Source organism: Anolis sagrei, chromosome 2 (assembly GCF_037176765.1).
Source record: "Anolis sagrei isolate rAnoSag1 chromosome 2, rAnoSag1.mat, whole genome shotgun sequence".
NCBI lineage: Eukaryota > Metazoa > Chordata > Lepidosauria > Squamata > Dactyloidae > Anolis > Anolis sagrei.
Window position 1 is genome coordinate 78088588 of NC_090022.1, and position 27638 is coordinate 78116225.

General features: G+C 41.5%; 1 protein-coding gene across 3 annotated transcripts in view; it reads left to right on the forward strand.

Annotated features, from left to right (window-relative positions):
* The window catches only part of GPRIN1 (G protein regulated inducer of neurite outgrowth 1), a 43495-nt gene extending 16494 nt beyond the window's left edge, over window positions 1-27001 (forward strand). For all 3 annotated transcript variants that reach the window (XM_060765603.2, XM_060765605.2, XM_060765604.2), the window contains exon 2: window positions 18028-27001. In XM_060765603.2, the coding sequence (XP_060621586.2) occupies window positions 18028-19848 (1821 nt within the window). In that variant the 3' untranslated portion in view covers window positions 19849-27001. The remainder of the gene's footprint in view (window positions 1-18027) is intronic.
* Window positions 27002-27638: the final 637 nt, after the last annotated feature.

Sequence of the window (27638 nt, forward strand, 5' to 3'; positions counted from 1 at the left end):
TGCTGGATTGCTTGGGAATTTTGTCTCACTCTGATCTGGAAAGGGAGAGTTTGCTTGGTCAGACTGAGAAGCTTGCCAGTGCTTTGCCAAAAAAGAAAACCTGAAATATTGGGTCTTAAGTGCGGGGCAGTGAGCCTCTTCAAAGTGACTCACCAGTATACTGAAGCCACCAGTTTCTTGAGAAATAAAGCCACTGGGCATAATTGGATTTACAACCCAGTAAACATATAGAGGTGTAGTGGAAGCAACGCAATAGAGAGAAGTTTACAAGGACTAAAGTTAAAAGAAAAGTTTGAAAGAATGATCATGATATGAGTGTTGGATCAGGATGCAGCATTCAAATCCCAATTTTTCCATGGAAACCCACTGGATGACCGTGGGCAAGTCACACTCTCAGCTTCAGATGAAGGTTACCATAAGTTAGAAAATGCTTGAAGGCATGCAACAACTGCAGTACAGGAACCAGCAAATGTGAACTGACATTTAATAACTGACATTACAGGCCAGATCAAATGTTTTAGTTAATAGGCATAATAGGATTGTACATTTATTTATGTCAGTGAAAGTTGAGCACAGCTAAACCCAGATCATGTAGAGGCAATAATGTGTTGTCTGAAGATAATAAATCTGACAGTAGAACTTTTGAGTCTGGATTGTCGTGAATTGAGTCCACTTGAGGATACAGAACTAAAGAAGATTATTAAGCAAAATGTGTAGAAGGGATCCATTTTATCAGGTTGTTGCAAAAAGGGAAGTAGGGAAGCAAGTTCAACTCTTTAGCTCTACTGAGAGTCCAGTTTTGGCTCTTCCTTTCCCTGAACTGTTTCTGTCTAAGCTGGTTAGTATTTTAAAACTGTAATTTGAAGAGTCAGTAGTACCTCATTTGGGTTCCCCTGCTCCTCTTCTTTTTCTCCTTTTGTGCCTTGTCTTTTGGATTGTAAACCTGGGGGGCAGAGAATGCCTTGCTTTTGGATGAAGGTAAAAGAAATGTCAAAAATGAGTAAGATACCATTGTGAACTACCCATTAGGGTAAATGTGAGATGAAGGAACCTTGTAGAGGTCAGGATAGAACTAGATAGCTATAGGAAGCATGTCTACAGTGCATCAAATTGATATTTCCGTTATGGCCCATTAAAATCAGGAAAGAGTTCTTTTCATGAGACGAGAGTATTTTAACCCGCCGCCCTTTCCACCCAGGAAATTCTGGTACTGCGTTTGTTATTATAATGGGTTCTGCTATGACAGACAAAATGATGAACCCATGTACAAGAGACATTTAGTAGATGCGTTTGTGATACTAGGATACTGATAGAAATCACATGACCCTCCAGAGATTGCTGTAGTGCAATTCCTAGCGTTAGTCACCATTGGCTACACTGGCTAAAGTTGCTGAGACTTGCAGCCCAACAGTATCTGGAAGGCGACTTGATTCAGCTGGATTTGGGTGGTTGTCATTCTTATAATACAGACATATGAGCCTTTCAGATAAGTGTGTGGAAATTGTGGCCTTCCTGACCTGCTTAGCAATGTGACCACCTTCGTTACATAGCAAAAAAGTGTCTCCCTGCCCTGACTCCTTCAATCCTCCCTTCCTGGGCACAGCTCCTTTTGAGTGACAGGGATCTATTCCTCTGTCCATTGGGAAGCAGCAGACGTTCCCACTTCCCATCACATACACAAGCTTCAGTGCACCAGCCAGAAGAAGGGTCACAGTTCCCTCTTCATACCAAAGATACTTCAGGCAAAGAGGATGGGAATGTGAATCAGGTGTTTCCCAATCAATCCTTGTCCCTCACAGAACCTGTTGCCTTGTAGGAGGGGACTGGGGGACTTTCACAATCCCTATGTATTCCCTAAACTACAGAATATATAGAGGTTGTGAATATGACCCAGGCCTGAATTGTAACTGCTTTAGTGAATCACAGTGAATAGTTCTAAAAGAATATATTCCATAATCATTTTTTCCTGGAAAAACCACTTCGTAAAAACTAGAGAAACATTTTTCCCTATTTTCTTGTCACTTTTCTGTTTCTTCACATCTCTATCCATGCTGAGTAGGCTTGTTGAAAATGCCTGCAATAGGACAGGGGCTGATACCATCAGCTATGAGCATCATTTAGTCTTGTGTTGCCAAAGATGAAATAATGTAGACTTTTGCATAAAATTGAGTGCATGGAAATGGAGATCATGGTGGAGGTGGAGACGTGGCTCCAAGTCTATTAAAAGAGACAGAGATGATAAAAATATGATGGGACACTGATGGGGAACACACGGCACAACATGTCACTGCTCAGACACAGCAGGAATGGTTGTTTGTAATAGGAGACTCTGCCTTGTCACAATGAGTTGACCTGATTTTATGACACTTTTTGTCAGTACATCTAAAAAACAGCACTAAAATTGATATATTCTGCATCCCAGGAATTATTAGATTCTGCAATATGAACATGAACATTCTTGTAAAATTCTGTAATTATTCTTTGCATTCATAAATTGGCATTTCCTTCTTAAACACATATACTTGGCAACTAAGACCCCATCTACATTGACATATAATGCAATTTGAAACTGCATTATGATGGGGCCATGGTCCCTTTTGAAAATCAAATACCTCCTGATCATTTCTTAAAATGTCCTACAAACTGTAATTTCCAGTCTCTCACCCATTGCTACCAAACCTATGTTAATTGGGAGGAAAGGTTCTTCCTCAAGGTTCTTCCCCAAAACTACAAAATTCCTAGCCTATAATTCTTCTCCCCTTCACTTGCCTTTTTTTAAAAAAAAATCACATTAGTGCATTTCAGCTCCACGCTTCAGCTACGCTTTAAAAGAAAAGTGGATGATGAGGAAAGGAACATTTATTAAAATTGTTGTCTAAATTCACTATGCTTCCTGACCCATGTCTGGAGACTCATAGTATGCACATCATAATAATCTCAGGTGGGTCCCAGAATATATGCTTTGTGACTTTGCAGTTTCCAAAGCCATGGTTGTTCTCCTGTCATAAAGGGAAATACTCTGACCTGACACTATTCTTTGGACAGCTCCCTTATCTTGTTTGCCAGTTCTATAGGTGTGCTGGAGTCCCTGCTTCCTTTGCTACAAACCCAGATTTCTCATTCTGGCCAGCTCCGGATGTATTAGTTTACAGTTCCCATCAGAGCAGTTTTTGTGTGCCTTCAAGTCACTTCCAACCTGTGGCAGCCCTAAAGTGAATTTATCACAGTGTTTTCTTGGCAAGGTTTTTTCAGAGGGAGTTTGCTTTTGCCTTCCTCTAAGGTCCAGACAGCATGACTAAGCCCAAAACTACCCAATGGCTTTCTGTGGCTTAGTGGGGATTCAAGCCCTACTCTTCAGCCATAGTTCAGTCCTCAAACTATACTACACTGGCTTCCCCATCAGAGTCCAATTCACTATGTGAGAGATTTTGTTAGGGAGAAGTTGCAATGAGCATATGCATTGTCTTAGAAAAGGACCTGAGGGTGGATGAGTGGGTGGATGCGTGCATATTAAAACCAAAGCTTTATCAAATGGTCTCTTAACTTTTGCAGTGTCAGTGGTTCTCCCTTGTATGGCTGATCATAGATTGGCTGATGAAAGCACTAGCCCTTCACAAAGGGTTTGCAGGCGAGTCCAGTTACTGCGCGATTACAGACCTGGGAAATGTAATGAAATGCAATGAAAAGCTCCAGCTGAGCTCCTTAGTGACAGCCCTCGAGGGGAAAGGCCTGAGCTGCACGTATTTAGCTCCGCTTACAATGTGACCAAAACCTAGGAAGAGGAGGAGGAGGAGGAGGAGGAGGAGGAGGAGGAGGAGGAGGAGGGAGAATACCTCTTTTAGGAGGCAGCTTGTGCTGTTTCCAATTTCTTCCTTCCCTTCTCTTGTTTTGACCCATCTCATGCTTAGCTTGCCTCTTTTGGGGCAACCTGGCCACCCATCTATGTTCACAGAGAATAGCCATCTCCCAAAGCCCTGTCATGTGGGGGGTGGGGGGAGAGAGAAAAATAGAGAGCCTGTGTGGGAGGCAATGCATTCCTCTTTCCTCAGCTGTCATGGTGTGTTCTTTACATTTCTGTTCTTTTGAAGGCTTGACAACTTATTTTTCTTTTTCTTATGCTGTATTTTAACTTACGTATTTTTGTGTATATCTAAGGATACAGCATGTTTGTCCACGCCTTTTATGTGTCCAGTACAAAAATATCTTATTGGTTTCAACTTCCAGACTGAGGCTGTATTGGGTGGCCCTTAGGCAGAGCTAAGTACCAGCATGAGCTTCTTAAACATGGGAGCTTGTGTCATAATAAAGCAGTTAAACTTGTAAAGGTGTATCTGCACTATAGAATTAATGCAGTTTGATTGCCATGGCTCAATACTATGGAATCATGGGACTTGTAGTTTTGCAAAGTCATTGCCCTCTGCCAAAGAGTGTTAGTGCCTCACCCAGGATTCCACAGCATTGAGCTATGGAAGTTAAAGCAATGTCAAACAGCATTAATTCAACAGTGTAGCCGCACCCTTAGAAACCTCTAGACTCTGTAGGTGTGTATAAATGTCACTTGAAAACAAGGTATGCAGAATACCGTATTTCATCGCATAATGGTTGCCATTGTATAATAGTCATGCCACCCCTCTTTTTGGGTCCCAGTTTTAGTTTTTTAGGATTCCATGGAGAATACCAGGGTTATCCGGAAAGTAAGGTTACAAGATATTGTCGAATGCTTTCATGGCCATAATCACTGAGTTGTAGCTTTTGCAGGCTATATGGCCATGTTCTAGAAGCATTCTCTCCTGACATTTTGCCTGCATCTATGGCAGGCATCCTCAGAGGTTGTGAGGTCAGAGAGGATGCCTGCCATAGATGCAGGTGAAATGTCAGGAGAGAATGCTTCTAGAACATAGCCATACATCCTGAAAAACCTACAACAATCCAAGGTTACAAGATTTAAAAAAATACAAAAAAAGAATATATTTTAATAAAACTTACATGGATTGTAGCATAGGTATTACATTATTTTCTCATAATCACCATTCAGTTCAATATATTTTGTCATCCTTGGGATGTGTTTTTGATGCCTGTGTCATAGAAGTTTCCCTCCACCTTTTTCAGCCAGTTCATCACTTCGATTTTCACCTCATCAGTGTCGGAAAAGTGTTTTCCACCAAGGTGTTGCTTCAATTTAGTGAACAGATGACAGTCACTGGGTGTGAGATCAGGACTGCGAGAGGGGTGGCTTAAAACACCCCAACCCGACTCTTGTGTTGCATGAGCGGTGTGCAGAGGTGCATTGTCATGAAGGAGACAGACTTCTGCTGTCAGTATCTCATGATGTTTGTTTTGGATGGCTCTACAAAGTTTCTTCGTGGTCTTACAATATATTCCATACCCATTTTGTCACATGTTGTCTTGACATTACATCCTCTCCATAAACTGAAACAATTTTATGATGAATTGCAGCAGTGTTCATGCCCTTAGCATTTAGGTAGCATATTACAGCGTGAACTTCGCACTTGGAGCAAAACGGAATGAGGATGCTCATCTCTAATCTTCACCACAATGCCAGTTGATGAGCTACTGATGACTGGCACTGCTCGTTCCCTTCCGCTTGCTTCCCGCTACGTGACAGTGGTACCAACTTCCCCCGAGAAAATTCCCCATGAGAGACACATGCCTTGTAACCTTACTTTCCGGATACCCCTTGTAGTTGCACCTTTCATTCATAGGTGTGACTATTAATCGTCTCTGTTCTCTGAGCTCCCAAGGGCTGCTTTGACCAAGGCAGCCCTTCTGAGCTCAGAAGGGAGAAGCGCATGGGCAGCTTTGCAGCTACCGGGTTTCCCTCAACTACCAGCTGAGGAAAGCCCTGTGCTGCAAAAATGTGTCCTTATGTAATAATTGCACCCCCCTCCCCTGCTAAAAGGGGATGAAAAAATGTTGTTATTATGCAATGAAATACAGTATCTCTGCTGCATCGTGACATACTTATTTCCATTAAATATTGTTGATATTTTTAATAGTAATCATTCAGTCATGGACTCAGTCATTGTCTCCTATCTTTCCTTGTGTTTCAAACTGTCAGCCTATCATTTTAGTGGTTAAAGGGCCAAATGTACATTTGCTCTGATGAACATATAACTGTCCTGTAATTCCTTAATTTTTAAGCACATCTCTGCTACAAAATACATAGAACTATTTTTCTCAGAGCTCAGTCAAGCAACACTAACTGTTCATTTGAACAAAACACAGCACAGTGGCTCAACAGCTCAACCAGTGTATGTTTGCATACAGCTCTTGACAGCCTTTGGGGAAATTACTTTTTGTGGGGAGAAGAACTCCAAGAACCTGTTCAACTAACATGACCACAGTTCACCTTAAAAGCGCTGCTACAGTCCTGCTTTTATGCCCTTCCACTCCCTTCCTTTTTTTTTAATCCAAAAAGTAACTTTGTCAAGTTTTGGTCCTTGTCTTTCAGGCTGTCTGTTTACCTACACAAAGCGTGTATTAAGGACTGTACTGCTTGCAGATTGACATGATGTTAGATAAAGAGAAATACAAGTAGCTAACAACTAGCCAGGCTGCTTTTTATGATGGTATATTAGTATACTATACGTGCCATGTGTATATGTGCTGGAGAAAAATTAAGCAGTCATTTTGACTACTTAATATTCTGATACTCCCTCTCACCTGCTTTCCTTTCCTTTCAAGCTTCTAGTTGTCCATGGTTTGAAAGCTGGCTTGTAAGTGTATGGGCAATGGTTAGTAGAAACCATTTTGAATTTCCGAGGAATTTCCAGTGAGCAAGATGCAGGGTTTCAGTATCCTACATGGTCACTTGTTCCTTCTTATATGGCAAGTGAAGCAAATATAAAGCAGAAACTAGACTTCAATTAGCCATTATTGTGCAAAGAAATTTCAAAGATGGGTTTCAGAGAGAAACCATGGAATTACATTTATTCAGAAATTCCATTCTATTGCCAGAGGTTTGACCCAGCATGATATCACAGTGTGGCTCACATGATATTGGTTGGTCTGAGCTAAAGAGCAGTAAATCAACATGTAGGTAAAACTTACTGGTTCAATGAGTCTACACTAGGTGGAAGTAAAACGGAATTTAGGGCTGCTTGTGTTATTAGCACTATTTTGTGAGTGAACAGTGTTAATAATATAACTGTCAATACTTTCCACATTTTATTTCTTTCTGACCCTATTTCCTACAGTCACCTTGCACCAGACATGTTTAATTATTTATATGTTTTATATCCTCCCTTTTCTCCAAGAATGAAACTCAAGCCAGTTTACCATTAAATAAAAACCATGCAGTCAAACTACAAACCCAAACAAAGAATTTAAAACTCACAAATAAAAGAAAATTTACTACCCACCCCACAAAATGGGCAAACCCAGTCTATTACTAAAGAGTTAACTTGGTCGAAAAATCTTGTGGAAAAACAATGGAAGGGAAACAAGTTTAGCTTCCCTTGATATGGAGTCCAATACCAGCAAGGTAGCCATGTGTATTGTATATCTCCATGAAAATTTGGATAACCTGCATTTGATGAAGTGGGCCATAAAGCGACACACCTTATGCTAGAATACATATGCTGGGTTTTATGGCATCAGAAGACTCGTTGCTGTGAAAAAGTGCCTAAGAATTGTGTAGATTATGCAAAGCAATATATTTGGATTACATAACTTCCATGCTTTCTATAGGCAATTTAGGTTGGATCTACACTGCTATATAACACAGTTTCTGAATCCAGATTATCTGTTTTGAACTGGATTATATGAGTCACTACACTGTCATATAATCCAGTTCAAAGCAGGTAATCTGGGTGCAGAAACTGGAATATATGGCAGTGTAGATGGGGCCTTAGTGAAAAGGAGGCTTTTGCAATGAGATGTAATGGTCCATTTGAAAGGGAAGGAGGAAGTAACATTAGGGTTTTGTGGGGGTGGGGAGATATCTTCAAACAGAGCCTTGCCAGATCTGTTGGCCTACTGCTCCTCATCCTCAACCCACATGGGTTGGAGTAATTGTATCTGTAGTGCAACACATCTGGAGGGGTGTGTGTGCTGGGATAGAGGTACAGATGGGTGATGTGTTGTACGTGCAAGCTTCCTCCTCAAGGGAATAGAGTTTCCCAGAGTGTACAGTAGGAAGGTGACGTTAATAAAGTTATGAGAGAAGTGGGCTAATTCATTGAGCTGGAGACAAGCCTTCCAGCTGTAGAGAACTGCTGGATGGCAGAAAAGGCCCAGAAACCTGCCCCACGGGAGTCCCCAGTCAGACGCTGCTTTAAATGAAATAATGTTTAGAGTAGAGATCTGTGTTGTCTCTCAGTGCATTGGTTATGAGTGTTAAGAACCTGTTTTGCTATGTTTGTCTACTCTTCTTGTACAAGCAAGACATTCAGCTGTAGGCAACATGCCTGCCATCTGACCTTTTCAAAACTCTTGGTCTTTTCCACCAACTCCTTTTTTTCTAGTAGGAATAATACTGGTGCTAATATTCTCAGATGAAGTTAATTCAGTAGTAGGTAAACTTCTGGCTTGCAGGATCTACTTCCCTGCTCTTGGGAGTTAATGACCCACTGGCTATAGCTGATGAAGAAATAAATGGATAATTAAAGCAACCTTTGATTTTGCCATTTTCATGAAAAACACCACTTTATTACATGGGCACTTGAATATCCATGGCTTTGAAATGACTCTTTGGCAGTGGTTCTCAACTTTCCTAATGCTGTGACCCCTTAATACAGTTCCTCATGTTGTGGTGACTCCCAACCATAAAATTATTTTCGTTGCTGCTTCATAACTGTAATTTTGCTACTGTTATGAATTGTAATGTAAATATCTGATATGTGCAATTCACTGGACCAAATTTAGCACAAATACCAGATGCACCCAAATTTGAGTACTGGGAGGATTAAGGAGGGATTGATTTTGTCATTTGGGAGTTGTAGTTGCTGGGATTTATAGTTAGCCTACAATCAAAAAGCATTCTGAACTCCACCAACAATGGAATTGAACCAAACTTGCCACAATGAAGCCCCATGACCAACGGAAAATACTGGAAGGGTTTGGTGGACATTGACCTTGGGTTTTGGGGTTGTAGTTCACCTAAATTCAGAGAGCACTATGGACTCAAACAATGATGGATCTGGACCAAACTTGGCACGAATACTCAATATGCCCAAATGTGAACATTGGTGGAGTTTGGGAAAAATACACTTGACATTTGAGAGTTGTAGTTGCTGGGATTTATAGTTCACATACAATCAAAGAGCATTCTGAACCCCACCAAGGATAGAATTGGGCCAAACATCCCACACAGGAACCCCGTGTCTTGAAGGGACTTGCTGGTGCAAGCCTCCCTCCCACCTCATATGCTTTCTCTTGACCACACTTGTGCACCACGGTGCCATGCACTGAGCACGCCTGCTCTCCCCTCCCTGCTTGGAGTCTCAGAAACAGCCCTCCCCTTGGCTGAGAGGCCAGCTGAGGGGCCAATCACAACAGAAGAAGGCTTTTGGTGGGAAGATTCACCATCTGTTTCCAAAGAGGAAGTGAAGGACAGGTGGAGAGATCTTCAGCCTTCTCTGCCAAAGGGGTTCTTTAGACCATTCCTGATGGTCTTTGGCAACCCCTCTGAAACCTCCTCATGATCCCTCAAGGGTACCGACTCCCAGGCTTAGAAACACTGCTCTTTGGGAAGTAGGAAATGTATGGCAGAGGGATACTTTCCCCTATCAATTTTTTTGCCCTCCAGAGCTTCCAGTGCTAGACAGGAAAGGGCTTTCAAATCTCACAGGGGGGAATCTGCTTTGAGGTGGTCCTTTTGGAGAAAATAAATGTCCTTTCACTTCTCTGCCACTTATTCAGTCAAAACTCCTCCCGACTCCAGGTGCTTTTAATTATTTTTAAGAACTGACCTTGTAGTTGAAGTCAAGCCATATTTGCACACAAGAAGTAATAATTAGCTTTAAGGTGGGGAACAGTCTCCCAAAACCTTGTACCCTGAGACTCAGTTCAAAAAGGATCGGTGCCCTGCTTCCACCCACTCCATTGAGGCAGTGTTTTATTTCTTGTGCTATAGAAATTGTGCTGAGTAATAACTGCCTACATGAAGACAGACTCCATATTGAACAATTTATAATGACCTTTTCAGAAATGACTGTAATGTGGACATTGGCTCTTAGTCCTAGAATAATAATCTTCTTAGATTAAATAAATACTGGCAACTATGAATAGAGAATATAGCCAGAATAGAGAAGGCTGTGTGCATTTTGTACCTGCCACTCCGGTGCATGAGTTCAAAATTTGATACTCATAATAGATATTGCCCTAGCTCCCACTTCCCCATTTTCTTTTAAAAAATATGTTTCTGCATAACATAGCAGTTCCCAACCTGTATTTCATGGACCACCAGTGGTCCACAAAAACTAAAATGTGGTCTGTGGCCTCACCATTACTACATCATTGCAACGAGAGCGACTGATCTCGCGAAACCCTCTTATAGTGCCAAGGCTTATTGAATATGGCTTTCTGTGGGTGAGCAGATGGTGACTACTGGATGGCATATGTTCTGTATCTGAAACTAGAGCTGATGTGGTCTATCCAATGCATTTTTCTGAATCAGCACCCCAAATAACTAACCTAAATCTAAAGTTGACCAAAAACTGATTCGTAACCCCTGATAGCACAGTGGGTTAAACCGCTGAACTTCTAAACTTGTTGATCAAAAGGTCACAGGTTCAAATCTGGGGAGCAGCGTGAGCTCCTGCTGTCATTGCCAGCTTCTTCCAACCTAGCAGTTCAAAAACATGCAAATGTGAGTAGATCAATAGGTACCACTCCAGCGGGAAGGTAACGGTGCTCCATGCAGTCATGCTGGCCACATGACCTTGGAGGTGTCTACGGCTTAGAAATGAAGGTGAGAGTCGGACACAACTGGACTTAATGTCAGGGGAAAACTTTTACCTTTACCTTTTAACCCTTTTAGTGTTAAGTTTGGAGAGTGGCCCCTGGTCAAAGTGGTCCCTCGTCAAATAAGATTGGGAACCACTGGCATAACATAACCCTCCAACTGTCCCAATTTGACAGGGTCAGTTCCAATTGATTTCCTGCCACCTCATTTTATCAGCAGCTCCTACAATGTCCCAGTTTTCCTCTCCTCTTCTCACTTCCCCCATTGTTCTCAAACTACTTCAATTGCTGCAGATTTTGAAGTCAAAAGTGCAAAAATAGTCTGTACCTAATTAATTTAGCAGGAGCAGAGGAGAGGGCAGAAGCTTTCCCTTCCCAATAGGCTCACATAAAAGGAAACCGCTGTATCTTCTCCTGTCTTGGGTTGTTGTAGGTTTTTTCGGGCTATATGGCCATATTCTAGAGGCATTCTCTCCTGACGTTTAACCTGCATCTATGGCAGGCATCCTCAGAGGTTGTGAGGTCTGTTGGAACTAGGAAAATTGGGTTTATATATCTGTTGAATGACCAGATATATAAACCCAATTTTCCTAGTTCCAACAGACCACAGTACCTCTGAGGATGCTTGCCATCGATGCAGGTGAAACGTCAGGAGAGAATGCCTCTAGAACATGGCCATGTAGCCTGAAAAAAACCTACATCAACCTAGTGATTCTGGCCATGAAAGCCTTTGACAATACATTCTCCTGTCTTGTGTGTTTTTCCTTATTGTTCACTTTTGCCATCTGGACCACACCCTGATCTTTCCCATCTGTGTACAGCATAATTCTTTCCATCTTCCTAAGCAAGGCAGAATAGGTTATGTAAAATTTATCATGTATCTGCAATGTGCAAGGCATTGCATAATTTATACAGTTACACATTTGAGCCTTTCTAGATGTGGAATTTAGGCTTCACTTGGTGTGGTTTTTTAAATTATAAAAATCATATTCAAAATATTCTCCATTGTCACCAATGGTTATGTTTTCCATTGCAAAATTAATGAAGGAGAATTAGGTATATGGCCAAATTTCACAGAGTCTTTGTCCTTTACAAAATAAATTGCTTGAGGCGAATGTTGTTCCGGGTTGATTCTCCTTGAGTCTCCTTGTGGAGAGAAAAATTGGAGTATAAGCATAATAATAATAATAATAATAATAATAATAATAATGGATTGGCATTGGAGCCTTTTGGAGTAAAAGTCCTGTGATTCATTTCACAATCTTCTGTTTTGTGTGATCTGGTATCACCCCTTCACCTTGCTCCAGTCTGTATGAGTGTTACAAAATACCTGGCTTGAGAATCACCAATGAATAGCTACAACTGCATTTGTTTTTCTTTTCTAGTTTCTAGATACAGCCATTATCGTCCCCAGAAAATTGCTGTGGGTCAAGTTAAATGTTTCAAATGTACACAAACACTGCACTTATTCTAAAATATGACAGAACTGGAGGTGAAGCTTTTTAACTGCCATGCACAACAAAGGGAAATGTTTATCCCTCCACCACATCCATGTCTGTTTTGCACAATGAATGCACAGATAGACCTATAATGTAGATCATTGTTCAGTATTGTCATCTGCCTAATGGTCCGTGCCTGGTGTAGTATTGTCATCTCCCCAAACCTCAGCCATTCTCCATGTACACTGTGCGAACAAATCTGTTGTTTTCCCACTGGGACACCCTTTTTGGCAGAGTTCTAGCCAATGTATTGTACTGGACAAACATGACCCATGATGTAGTGTTTCGTTTTGAGGGTTTTTTTCCAAACTGTAATGTAATGAAACTGAAGTGGTATCTTCTCATTCTCAGCCAGTTGGCCCCATTTGTGGGAAACTGTAATTTCTTCCATTGCAATGGATTCAGATCTAGGTTTACAAGGTCAGCTGCATCCCATTCATTGAGATTTTGGGGCCAAAACGTGAGACAAAAAGACAGATCCTTGTGATATCATGGGGAGGAGGCAGGAAACTGTTCTGTAGGAAACTGGCATGAAGTGAATTTGGGTAAATGGGACCAGCAACTGATAAAAGCCATATAGCCAGATAACAAAGCAATCTAGATGCAAAGGAGCGAAACCATTTTTGTGATAGCTAGGCAGATGGCGAAATGCAAGGGTTGGTGCCGTTCTTGCTTGAGGTGGGTCTCCCTACTTCAAGCTTCAAAGAAGCACCACAGTTCTCTGAGATTTCAGCCCTTTGAGGTTAGGAAACATCCCATAATATGAGTATATGCTTGTTCAACGTAATTCTGCCTGGTTTTCCTGGTTGTGAGTGTTTAAAAGGAACACCCAGTTTTGCATTGGACATTTTATGCCTTGCATTCTATGACTTCTCATTGAGGTCATTGAGGTCAGAAAAAACACCATAACTAACCCAATGCAAGTTTGTTCACCCTAGTGTGCATGGTTTCAGTCAAAGTGAATTCCTTTTTAGAATTTAAGTTTGATCCAGGCTTTATCTAAATTTAGGTGATCTGACTGAGGGCCCTCCCAGACAGGTCCTATATCCCAGGATCTAATCCCAGGTTTTCTGTTTATCCCAAATTATCTTGCAGTGGGGACTCACATAATCCAGGTTAAAGCAGAAATCCTGGGATCAGATCCCAGTATGTAGGACCTGTCTGGAAAGGCCCCGGGGCTGATTTCTTAATCCCCTGCTCCTGTCTCCCAGAAATTATCTGCAATAGATTACGGATCTATATAAATAAGATGGATGGTAGTATGGTGGAAAGAAAAGTGATAATCTCCCTCACCATGAGTAGAGAGGTCCAATTTCCACACAATGGGCGTTCCTTATCATTTTAAATCAGAGCTGTGAGAGATTGAACGTGGGACCTTTTATGTTCAAAACACTGATCTTCAATCTCCTCCTAAAGTTTGTTTGAATTCACTTCCTCTCTCCATTCCTAGTCATTTACTATCAACTCCCACAATTCCTAACAGCCTACCAGCTGGAAGTCTGAAATTTGCCCACTCCTGGTCTACACTGTAGAATGAATGCAGTTTGACATCACTAACTTCCTTGGTTCAATGGCATGGAATCATGGGACCTGTGATTTTACAAGGTCTTTAGCCTCTGCACAGAGTGATGGTGCCTCAGAAAACTACAACAGGATTCCATAGCAATAAGCCATGGGAGTTAAAGCAGTACCAAACTGCATTAATTCTACAATGTAGGTGCACCCTAAGACTGCTCTGGCCTCAGTACTACTTCAAACACAAAAGGGCAAGCAAAACCGAGCAGCTGAGCAGTTAAAGTTTTTTTTAAAAGCATGTTTTCCGACTGCATAGATGTGCCATAAGTTATTCCACAGTAGTAGTAGTAGTAATAATAATAATAATAATAATAATAATAAATAGTAAATTTTATTTATAGCCCACCACCATCTCCCTGAAGGGACTCGGGATTTCTTACGAAAGCACTCCAGAGTGCCGCACATAAAATAAACAATACATAAGCATAAAAACAATAACAACATAAAATTACAACAGCAAACAGTGAAAAAACCATAAAACATAACATAATAAAATGATAAAATTCCGTATAAAAAGAAAACTCAGGATAGTGTATCTTCAGATGGAAATTAGTACATCAGTCCATATAATAAGTAACCTGAACCAGTGGAGTGTAATAAACACATTGAGAAACAGTTGGGCCATAATGTCTCTTCCCTCCCATGTCTTCTGTGAGTAACCATTTCTTAGCTGTGTTATTGCTACTCTGGGAGTTTGCAACCTCCTTCTTGAAAATCATTATTATTACAATTACATTGATTTTCCTTTTTGTTAGGTAGTTTTTTTTCCCTTAGAATAGTTGTATTGGCGTACTTAGATCCAGAGATGGCATCTATATTCCTGTAGCCAAATTGGGGGGTTGTTTTCTGATTAAATAAGATTAAATTCAATGACTATAGTGCAGGATTCATCTTTAGATTCAGGATATCTCAATATGGGGAAACTCCAAGCACTACAAATCAGATGGTGTTGTATATCTGTTCCATCTTTCCTTGCAGTTTTCCTGTGGCTTTGTGGTACAGGAGGAACTCCAGTGACCTTCTGCACTATTGCAAATGTCTGCAGATGCTGTCAATGGTGGAAAATTCTGAATAGTAGTACAGACCTGCAAAAGATTCTGGGTAGTGGGAAATTGGTCGAAAATGAGAAGTTGCCCTTGTCTGATGAATAAGAAAATATTGATATCTATCAGGGGGCAACATGGTCAGGGAACCATCTTTCTTGTAAACAGTACACCAATCCTACCTACATTACTCCTTACTTCATCCTGAAATGCTAACACTTTGCAGTTGATGCTCAATTATTAGATGCATCCAGCTTGCAGGTTTGCTTTCAACCTGCTCTATGAGATTGTGAGGTTATTCCTCTTTTATTAATCTGAAAAGGCTTTGGAATGGGCATTGTTGCCTTATAAAATGCATGTCTCATCTCCTCTTTGGCCAGATGTGTTCAATATTGAGAGTCTTTGTTGGGTTTCATCCCTGACTGCTCAAGTCTCCAGCTCTCAATGAGCAGTTAGCTTAGATAGATTAGAGTGAGGTATTCCTTCCCCGATTTCCTATAGCAAGCTTATCTTAAGAAGGGGCTTAGAAGCGGGGTTGTCTTACTCATCTTTGCATGCCACTGTCTCCTCCCCCATTGAATACTTAGCAATGTGATTTCTTTAGGGAAAACATAACTTCCTCTTTAAAGGTATTTTTACTGCCCTGGCGAAGCCATGTTGTCAGAGTTCACAATATTGGCCTGTCCTCTTCTTCCTTTGTCTTCTCAAGAGTGAGGAGGCATCTTGCCATTGTCCAGGCAAGATGTAGTAGATGTAGCTACTTTTATTATTTTTCCTTTTCCTTTCCTTAGAAAATAGCTCAGTGAAGCTAGTTAGCTCTAAGAACTTTTCCTATCTAGAATGGATGCATTATTTTGATGGCATAGACAAGCCACCAGGTTTTTTTATCTATCTTCTTAAGTAGATTTTTTTAAAAAACTAATTTTGGTTCTACCAGGTGAGAATTGTTTTGTGATGTGCACTGCAATTTTATAATAATAGATTTATAACAATATAAATTGCAACATAAAGGAAATAATACATTTAATGTGGTATATTTATATAGTCTAGTTGTTGTGTCTCTTTCTCTCCTCATTGCCCCAGCCTATGGCTTTGAACAAATATAAAAAGTATTCGTAAAGAGTTTGTGTCATTGTCACATGCAAACATGCTGTGAGTTTGATATGGTGTTACAGTGGGATTTCTGCTATCCGTTCATTGCTAACACACCACCTCCAGACCAAATGCTTTTTCTCTGTCGTCACAGCATTTGGCACCAAAAGACACGCTGACAAACTGTGTTGCCAGCTTGTGTGTGCAAATTTTATGAGAGTTTATTGTAGCAGCCAGATATGCAGTCAAGGGTATGCTGTTTGCTTTGGACACTGGAACTACCAGCCAGGCTCTGTTTGTTCATTCACAGGCCCAATTTCAAATAAATCAGATTCTTTAAATTATGGTACACTTGGGCAGATACCAGAACTTCTTGCGCTTATATGGACTTCCTGCCTCAACTTCAGCACTGGTTTTCCAGATCTCCCAGTTACCTAATCGATCAAGTTGATACCGCTTTTAGAAGTTATTCTAAATGTGCAGCACATTTCATGTACCATTCAGGTAAATATGGCTGTTATGTAAGACCAGGTTTGGATAATGTTTAGCCCATGGGTCACATGAAGTTCCCCATTGGGGGTGGGGATTTTTTTCTAATTAATTTTTATTACATTTTCAAAAATGTAACTTAAACCATCAAATTTGAAATAAAATAATAATACAGGCACTAAAATAGAAAAACAAAAATTATCCCATAATATTTCTACCCCATAACTTGGTTTTGTTTTTGTTTGTGTTTTGTTTTGGGGTTTTTACTGCAGTCCAGAAGGCATGTTATGGCATGTTTAAAAGCCAGATGAACATCTTTTCCCCCAAAATCATTTCCCCCACAGAACACTCTCGATTTTCAATGGGATGCATTCCCACCATATTTTGCAGGCCCTCTGAAATGCTTGCGACTAGAAATGTTGTTTTGTTTTTATTTTGAAATCCTGTATTTGTTGATATGTACATAATGAGATATTCAGGAAATAATATCCAGGTCTAAACACAAAATTCGGTTATGTTTCATGTGAAACTTATATACATAACCTACAGGTCATCTTAATAACTTTGCACTGTTACAAACTGTGTGTACAGGAAACCACCAGAAAGTAAAGTTGTTATTATCACAGCCACCCTTGTGGACAATTTCGGATTTTGGAGTGTTTAGGAATTTTGGATAAGGAATGCTTAACGTGTTTCAAATAGGTTTTTCTGTTACTTGTTTTAAATAAACACTATGTCCTGCCTGGACACAATTATGTAGTTACAAAGAATAAGAAAGCAAAGGAGGGAGGGAGGGAGGAAGAAAGGGGTGTGGACAACAGTAGTTACAAAGAACAGGATTAAAAGATGGCAGGAGGGAGGGAGGGATACAGAGAATGATGACAGGTAAAATCTCTGGACAGAAAACAGTGACCATAGGCTATGGCAGAGAGGGGTAATTCCATGTTCCATGATTTAACCAATAGAAAGCACTGCCCAACTACCTTCTAATTTCTGGATTTTTAAAATGGCAACATGTTCTCCAAGCATTTATCTGCAAATATGGAGACTGAGTTAGAGTAACTTTTGATGATGCCACGCTCCACTTCAGCTATTACATTCAGTGCTTGGGTGGCAGGACTGCAAACTGTAGAAATCACTTATGCATCATTGCTACAGAAGTATGCCTGTAGAAAGAAATTACTCAGAATGCATTGGGCCTGCACTAAACACTTCTCTCCTCTTACACTTGGATTTTCTTCAAAGTCTGCAAATGTGTTGAATGCACTCTGGTAGGACTGTGGAGGCACAGACCTGGGAGGCCTCAAATGCAGATAGATTTGCATTACTGTTTTTTCCATGTAATATCAAGCACAGGTATGACTTACCACTTTTTCTCCCCCACCCTTTCTGTCTCTATTTAGAGTCCTCCAAGAGAGGCGCATGGAGTAGTATGGCAGAAGTCCCATCTAGACATGGGCAGTGCTAAGGAACCAGAGACATTGCAGTTCTTGAAGCAAGAGGTTGTTTCAGAAGATGCTCATCAGCCCAGCTCACACTGTAGTCCACAGAAAGACAGGTGCCTCCAGAACCTCCAGTGTGACGGAGGGCATCTTGCCATGAGGAACTGCTGTATACATGATCTCTCCACCAAAGAGAGCAGCCAAGACAACACCATGGTGGACAACCCATATCAAAAGGATAAGTCTCCAGCTGCAAACCTGAAGCCTTCTGATGATCAACACGCCACCACAGATACCATAGTTCTTAAAGACATAAGTCCTGGTGGAACCCCATTGGGAGTGGAAGGAGAACAATCAGCCAGCCATGAGTTGTGCCACAACAACCAGCAGGGATTGAGCCTGACAGAACCTCCTGGTAACCCAGCCAATACATGCAGCCCTTTGGAAACAAAAGTAAGTCCTGTGACTGGGGAGGCGTGCAGACATCCCCTGCCAGAATCCAGCCTCAAGGAAGACCATAAGGACTCAGCCAGCACTCCATCCTCCTCGAAGCATGTTGGATTTGTTGAATCAAGCAAGGACAAAGATGAGACAGATAGCTTCACAGCAGGAACAGGACATTCTAAGGAAAGTCCAGCACTTCGTGCATGTCTGAAAAACACATGCCAAGGACAGCTTCATGACTCCTCGGGAGATTTACCTAACTCCAGCCATGACATCTGTGGAACAGCAGGACCTTTCAGCGAAGGACACAGAGATCCTTTGGTATTGGGAACTACCAAGGAATCTGTTACAGAACCCTTTGAAACTGAAGGCACACCAGGAGAGTCAAACAAGCCAGTTACAGAAAGTCACCAGTTGGGTCAGAGTGGGGAAATAAAATCTGTGGCTCTGGATAGTAAGACAGGTAGGGACTCCGGTATAGCTTTGGGGGTCCCCATTGCTATCATTCCTTGTGATGTCCAAACCCAGGACCTAACCCCAGGTGAGTTGCAAGCAACTCCAGATAAAGCTACCAAGGAGCCAGAAAGGCTCAGAGAAGCAGCACCTGATGATGCCAAGGGTCAAAACCAAGCTCAGGAACAGCAGAGACCAGAAGCAGGCTGCACGGCTACACGTAAGGAACACACAACAGCTGTAGAGACAAGACATGAAGAGCCTCTTGTCAAATCCTGCTTAATAGAGGTCACTCCTTCCCAGCATGATGCTGGGACCCAAGCTGGCAACCGCGTGTCTTTGGTGTCAGTTGCCATCAGCCCCATCAACCCGCCCGATGGATCTGCAGCCTTCACTTTCCATGGCAGGGGTTTGGGGGCCCCTTCTTTGATGAGCCCCGGCCCAGAACAGAAACCTGCCAAGAAAGATGTGGAGATGCAGGTATCCATCCCAGTGGAGACTAGGTCAGTGGCCACTGGGCCCATGACCCCTATTACCAAATCTCCCCAAGCCTCCTATCCTGAGGTGCATGTGAAAGGGGCACAGGAGGAGACACCTGAGCCTGTGAAGGAAGTCAGCTGGGATGAGAAGGGGATGACATGGGAAGTGTATGGTGCCTCCATGGAGGTGGAGGTGTTGGGCATGGCTATCCAGAAGCACCTGGAGAAGCAGATTGAAGAGCATGGCCGGCAGGTAGTGATGACTCCTCAGAGCACCCGCTCCAGCTCCATCAAAGGGGCCCCACAGAAGGCAGAGATCAAGAGGCAGCCCAGTGTGTTCAGGTCACTCCTACAGAATGTGCGGCGACCCCGCTGCTGCTCCCGAGGGGGCCCAGCTGTAGAATGAAGCAGGTCCTTTGCAACTTCTTGGGTTTTATAGCAGCTGTAGGGAGGGGAACACAAATGTGAAGTAGTTTCTCAGGCAATATGTGGGACCATCTCCATCTGTATTTCTCAGTCTCTCGTATCTCAAAACTGTAAGTTTTCTGCCACATCTGTTAACTGCATTTTAGAAGATGAGTTAACATCTCCTGAAGAACCCAAGGATGATACAAACAAATCTTTGCAGAGTTCTGCCAGACATGTTTGTTCCTGTGAGAAACATGAATGTCTGAGAAGGCAAGACTCACACCTTTTGGTGCTGCATTGCCTGCTCAGACATGTTTTTACAATGCCAAATTTACATCACAACATGCCAGGTACCCATGTGTTTGCTATAAGCTGGAGAGCACCTGTAGGCTTGTATGTACTGCTGGCATGGTCCTCTCACAGACAATATTTGTCATTTACTGAATACCATAAAGGTCGCAATCCTCAGTGACTGTGATAAGGAACCTAAGACATTGAAGGGAGGCCATGGAAACTGCCAGGGAGTAGAATGTGCCATCCTTTAGCCAATTTCTGTTTAAAAGGCATATTTGGTATGAAAACGTTTTCAGTACTTTGTGATGAGTTAATGTATATACTATCTATGTTGGAAACATATCAAAAATCTACTCTATAGGATCTTTGTTACAAAACCTAACTGCATAAGGACTGGAGCAAATGTGATGGATACTGCAGGTTAAATATTTGCTTGCATGAGGTCTGTCACAGATAAATCCGCTTACCACATGAATTGGCCCATTTAATCACACACATGGCGTGTCTCCCCAGGCCAGAATTGCTGAAATCTGAGCCCTACCTGTGAACAATGGTTCCAGCTCATGTGGCAAGTGCCTTGATGCACGACAGAGTATGTTTAAACACACAGCTGGACACACACTTTGCCATTAGTGACTATCACATCTGTTTTTATCATTGTATTTTAAGAATTGAATCTGGAGCGTTGTAGCGTGAAACCAAAATTCTGAGCTATCATCGCCTACAATATTTTCTGCATCTTATTGCATACAAAAGAAATGTCCCACTTTTAACATCTTCACCTTTAGAAGAATACATTTGCCCCAGTTCCCAGTGATTAAGATTCTTTTACCAGAAACAGCAGCAGCAACAAAGCCTCCTCTAGTTTTTAATTACTCTGGCGTGGAAGTATATTTCTTTAATATTGTGTGGCTTTTCCATCATTCATAAAAACACAATGGCAAAAGAAATTACTTCCTTACCAGTTTCTAGACCCATTTCATTTTAAAAAACACAGTGGATAATTCTGCTACTGTATATACTCACATACAGGTTTGGGGGGATAAAATTATGGATTTTGATGTGACCTGTGGATACATTTAGGGTCATTCTAAGCAGAGGGGGGAAAAAGAATGCTGCCTTGGAGGGCCAGTCACTGTGACCATTATTTACCTGCCTAAACATTTAAAAAGCCCTTTGCAACTCTACTCAGAGAAGGAAATGGTTCTCTTTTCATAAAATTTAAGGTAAAGTAATAATTGTTATCAGAAAAAGGAACCCACCGCTTTTCTGTGTGGAGTGACGAAAGGTAAGAGCTTAGTTCTTTCCAGGATAACATAAAAGAAGAATTGAACCCCCATTCATTTTCTCATTGCCCCTTTCATGAAAAGCCCCAAAGACACTCAAAAGCCTGAAGTGGTGCCATAGCAGAGAAAGTAGAAGGGCTTGGCATGTCTTTTCATCTCTCACTTTTTGCCAGTCTACTCAAGAGAAAGATGGAGCTCTTTTTATTAGAGTTAAAGTACAGTACTAACATTGACCTCTGAATATTTCAGCCCAATTTTTTGGAATCAACATATACTGAAATGTCTAGATATACAAAATAATATACAGCATCACAAATCATGAATTTGAAAGCCACTGTCCTGGTTTCCTTCATTGACTTCCTGTGGTAAAACCAGCTCTTGCTCTAATTCCAGCTCATGGGTAGCATGTTCCTCAGTTATGTCTTGGGCTTAATCCAGACACAGCACTGCTAACCCCCTTTTTCTCATGTGGGTGCAACTTTCAAGTCCCATAAACCACCTGCAGCCCTCCCAATCTGTATGGACTACAGCTTCTAGTATATCTGCTTATGAAGAAGAATGAAACAGCTAGTCTGCAGCTGTCTGTACTCATGCCACAAGATCCCTCCTACTTTTTTTCTTTAGAAGCCTTGAAGAAGGCCTTTCCCATCAAAATGCTGCTCAAAACAAGTTTAACTGAATATAAAACTGAAACAGTTAAATTAATAACACCCAATTGTATTGGCCCAAATAGCTCTTGAGATGTAGACATCAGCAGCCATTGACTTCATTCTAAAATTGCCAAAGACCCTGAGTTCCCAAGGCTAGATCAGGGAGCCTCTTCCTTTCTCTTTACGTAGGCACTGTCAACCTCAAGATTTGGTTGAGATTTTCTGGATTTGGCATAAAACACTGTCAAATATGTGTAAACAAAAATTATGGTAAGCATGCTGATTGGGTTCTGTAATAGGTCGGTGTCAGGTTTTTCAAGCTACCAGTGTGTATATAACGGACCCAGGGAAGAAACAACAGCAGTCACTGCAGTCAGCAGTCAAATTCCCCTTTCTGTCCAAAAGTAGCTGATAACCCTTTAGCACCACTGAATGCATCAACAGTCACACTGGGTAAGGCAAAAATCCAAATTAGTCAAGCATGGTTTTTTTCTGCTCAATAGGTGAATCAGGGGTCAGAAGAGTTATTGCTTTTGAATGAAACTCTCAAAATAGTAACAATGTTGACTTGGGGATTCTGGGAATTGTAGTCCAAAAATCACTTTTCTGACCTCTGAACCAGACAAATTCTTCTAGTGAGCTGGCAGGCAGAATGAAAAGGCTGTCATCTTGTCTCATGTTATCTCCATGCCAACTGATCTTCACTGTTATGCTGCCTTCCAGCATGGAGATCTTCATTTGCCATAGACTTGCCCTTCATGAATTTATCTTAGTTGGTTTTAAATCTGTCTGACTTAGTGACCGTCACTGTCTCATACTGCCATGATTTCACACAAGTTTAGTCTGCAATTTGGTCATTCTTTCTTGGCCATAAGTCATGTTGTACTGGAGAATATGGAACTTGAGCTTTTCTGTGCTGAAGCCGACTTCTGGAGATAAAGACTTACCTACAAAATGCATGTCACACTATGTTCCAAAAGCTGTGCCGACTTTGCTGCAACAGGATTACATAGCTACACTTCTGCCAGGTTATTGCTTTAAGGCTCAGGAGCCAAGCTTTAGTGGAACAGTGTCAGAATTGCAATTCTGTACCTGATACGTTTTCCATGAAATGTAGTCCCGAGTGTGGAGTTTCTAAGATATTTAAAGAACTTGAAAGTCCCTATCTTTTATTGCTGTGAAGGAATACATGGGAAACATAAAGCTTTATCTGTGGATATCTGCAGTATTTCTGGAGAGAGTCTGTATAGTTTGAAAATGCAACAGTCAATGCCTTTAGATTGTGATCTGACAAGCTAAGCTGTCAGCTAGGAGTGGGGATGGTACAGCCTTCAGCTGTTGTTCTCACCATTGTGTATCTTGAGTAGCCAGAATCATGGAGTTGGAAGGGGTCCCAAAGGCCATCAAGTCTAACCCCTCTGCAAAATGCAGATTCTCCAAGTAGAGCATTATTCCCAGCAACTAGCTTTCCAGGCTCTTTTTGTTGGGATATGTAGTCCACCCACATGTGGAGAGCTGCACCACTCCTAGCTCTACTCCACCCAGTTCCAGCTCCAAGTCAAAATGCTGTTGGTACACTTGTTTCTGGCACACAATAAATACACAGAACAGCCTCTGCCATGGCTAGTTGACCTGTGATGTGCCATGTATAGTTGAATTCCACATCTCATTATAGCTGGCCATCCTGACTAATGAAGAGGTACAGTGGAGTACTGGTTCATGAAATTCTAATAGGTAACCTCCAATTTTTGCCCTCATGTAACACTTTAGGTTCACAAGTTTTCTGGCCGTCTTGACAGCGGCATCCCACACACTACAGGAATCTCATTTATGAGTTCTAGAATGGTTCATTTAGTTGAATCAACTCAAAATTAAACAGTAATAGTAAGTAATAGTAATAGTATCCTGAGTAATAGTATTCAGAAGCATCATTTCAGCAAGTACACAGAGCCCTGCCATTATTCTGAACAGTATTGGCAGTCTGTAAATCCATACAATGTTGACTTCTGCAGGTTTGTCAGCGGTGGACCAGAAGTGCAAGACTCAATCAGACTGGGAGTTTTGCCGAGTTTCAGAGGTAGCATCTTGAATCCTAGGTCACAAGGCTGGTGCCACATGACAAGCAACTTGCCTGAGAAACTAGTAGTTTGGAAATATCTTGTATGTGAGTTTGTGGCTCAAGGCATGCCCTTGTTTGTGGGCATGCGGGTGTGTGTTTCCCTCTTTGCAGTGTTCCCCCCCTGCCTTGAGAGCATGAAGGTCCATTGCCATTGGAAATATGGCTAGTTTTTATGTCCTTTTTTTCTCAGAGGGTCTGGGTGGGCTGGGATATTTTAGTCATATGTGTTGTAATATGGGGCCTTTTTTAAAAAAACACAGTTTTCTCTGTTGTGTTTATTCTGACTCAAGTTCTTGTTTTTATGAAAGTGTCTTGAAAATGCTCTTTCTTTTCCTCCCACCTCTCGACCCCCCCCCCAATATTTTATGCATTGGGGGTTTGGCAATTTGTGGCTTTCCTCTAAATAGCCAAGTACGGGGGGGGGGGGGGGGGGGGGAATGGAACAAATTAGTTGAAGGAGAGGAGATAATGGTTAAAGACCTTTTTTCAATACCAAACTCTTTGTTTTCTTAATCCAGAGTAGTTGCATCTATTATCCTTTTATTGAAGGTGCTTCCAGTTGAGGAACATCATGCTGATCTTAGAAATGTTGCTTTTATGTGCTACATTCCCACAGTCTACCAATAGCACTGGCCATGCCATCTGAGAGATTGTGCAACTGTAGCACAAAAAAGGTAACATTTCCAAACTTTTGACTATTAGAGTGCCAAAAATTGACACGCATAGCCCTTGACATCTCTGCTGTTTATAGTATCATCTTAATTTTTTACCACACATTTTAGTTTATGGTTCCTCCTGGCTTTATATGAATTTATGGTTGCCAGCCTGTTTTTCCAGTTGCTCAAAAGAAGAAATAGAGCAGGTGTAGTGTTTCCCAGCTTGCCAATCACATGAGAAGGAGTAATAGGGTGGCTGGCTGAATTTCCTCTTGTTGTAAAAATCTGCCAGAAAAGGAAAACAGATTAGCAATCCTACTTGGAACACTGAGCAAAGTCCATTATGCTTGGTGATGTGGGCTTTATTCCAAAAGGAGACAGAGACTTCATCCCTTTGAGAATTGGGAAGATGGACACCATTTAGCAGGTGCATCTCCAGCTGTCTCTGCAATGCTTGTGAGGGGAGCAAATGAACTTGAAGAATCTCTCTCTTTCTTAGAAGGATCTCAGATGGACCAAAGCCCAGTACCTCTTATCACATACTAATCCTACCAAGAGAGGCAGAAGAGCCTTCCTTTGATCTGAAGGTTACTTTCCTGTTGGAAAGCACAAGTAATACTGTCAGTGGATTCAGTAGTAGCCCTCTGGGATATACACAATTTATGGCAGATTATGGTGGTGCGTGGCTGTGTAAAGTAATCTGCTTGTTGGTATTGTGATTTGGATTAGCTGGCTGGTGCACTAGGCAATTTTGATGATGACAAGGAAGGGTTTCTAAAACTAATCTATCCCCTTCAACTGCAGAGGGCTTGCCACAAAAGTTGGATTGGCCCTGAGTAGCATTGATAAGGTTAACAGTACCAAGCCCAGATCTTGGGAGAAAGAAGGAACATTGGTGAATCTGAGCAAATCCTTAGTAACTGCAGCAAAATAGAATTTAAAATGGCAAATAAAACAAGAGCCTGAAGATCTGTGAAATAATGGGAGGACATAGTAGGGTATTCCTGCACCTCAGTGTAGTGTTTGATATAAGACAAAATCAAAAGTTGTCTTTTTGGATGTTTTTCCTAAATATGTTCATGCTGTAGTTGATTGAATCTGTGGATGTAGAATCCATGGATACCTGGCTGTCGTAAAGACTTGTGTGCACCCATATTATACAGCATAGAAGGCATCGGTCTGAAACTAACAGCAGAGGTAGGATTCATCTATCTACTCACCAAGGATGTGCTTTTCACTGGCACTGAATTGTCAAAAGTTCTGCTTAGCTAGCTAGTGCTGTATCTCACTACAGGTTTCTCAGCATAGAATGCATCTACACACCTGAATTAATGCAGTTTGTCACCACTTGAACTGTCATGGCTCAGTGCTATGGAATCCTGAGAGTTCCAGTTTTACAATGTCTTTAGTCTTCTATGGCAGAGTGCTGGTGCCTCACCAAAGAGCCATGACAATTAAAGTTGTGTCAAACTGCATTCATTCTACAGTGTAGATGTACTCCAGCAATAATTAAACCTGTGCAGATGCTGAAGCAAGGTATTTATTGCCGAAAACATGGATTTATGAGTGTCTATTACATCTAAATGCATTGTGTTGTTTGCAAGGCCTAATAATCTTCCATTTGTGTAAGATAGAAAGTGAGGGAGACTGCCTCTCCATCAAGAGTTAAGTCCTGTACAGTTTGTTGAGCATACTAACAACTTGTATCCATAAACAGTTTCCTTCTCCGTGGGCCTTGTCTTGCTATGTAGAATTAGGTTGCAGGAGATATCTCCAAACATACATATGGGAAGAGTGGGACAAAGAAAACATAATGTGTAGATTTCTATTCCCAAATCTCCCAACAATTGATAGCATCACTGGCATACAAGATTGCAGGGGGCATAACTAGTGCCAAATACCATTTTACTTACTGGAGAAACCTACAGAACTGCGGAGTACCCTTCCCATCCCCACACCCTGCCTTGTGTGCTGTTCTCAGTATGGTGTTCATGTGCCATATGGATCTATAGTACCAAGCAATGACGAGTTGTTAACAGTAACCTTGCCTTTTGGTTTTGTTTTTCTTTCCTTCTTTATATCCTTAGTCTATAAACTTGTAAACCTGGCTGTTGGATAATAAAATTTTCTCCAAAAATCAATCAAATGTAAACACCTCTAACATTCTTCAGCTTATAAGGGTTTTCCTTGGTTTCATCAAAGGTTTGAAAGGAACAAGGGGAGATTGCCTGGTACTGGCTCAAAAGAGGTCCTCTTTACTGAGGATATTGGGAAAATTGGGCTTCAAGGCAATAGGAAAGTCGGTTAATTTCAAGAGTGTATGCATCACAAAGGGTGAAACCCTATAATTTCTCTTGGCCTAGCCTCTCATAGTCACCCACTCCATCCCAGAAAAAGAAAAAGTCAAAATCCTAGAGTTAAAAGAGCCTACAAGGGGCATCTCATTCAACCTCCTGCCATACAGGAACACACAAAGCACACCCAAGAGAGGGCCATCTGGGCTCTGTTGTCTCAGATTAAAGCAACAACTCATTCTTGGATCCCTGGAATTCCACACAAAGGGAGCCGAAAGCGTGGTCTGGCAACCATTAATGCAGAGTACTACAAAGGATATGAGGCCTTGTATTTGGCAGTGAATAGTGTTGAACTGCACCATTCAGACTCCATATTCAGCAGATAGTACCATAGCTTTATTCTGAAACCCCATTCCACTCTCTATCCACTGGGAGGTGGTATCTTGCACTCTACCTTTGGAAAACACGGTCACAACATTTTGCTGTCAC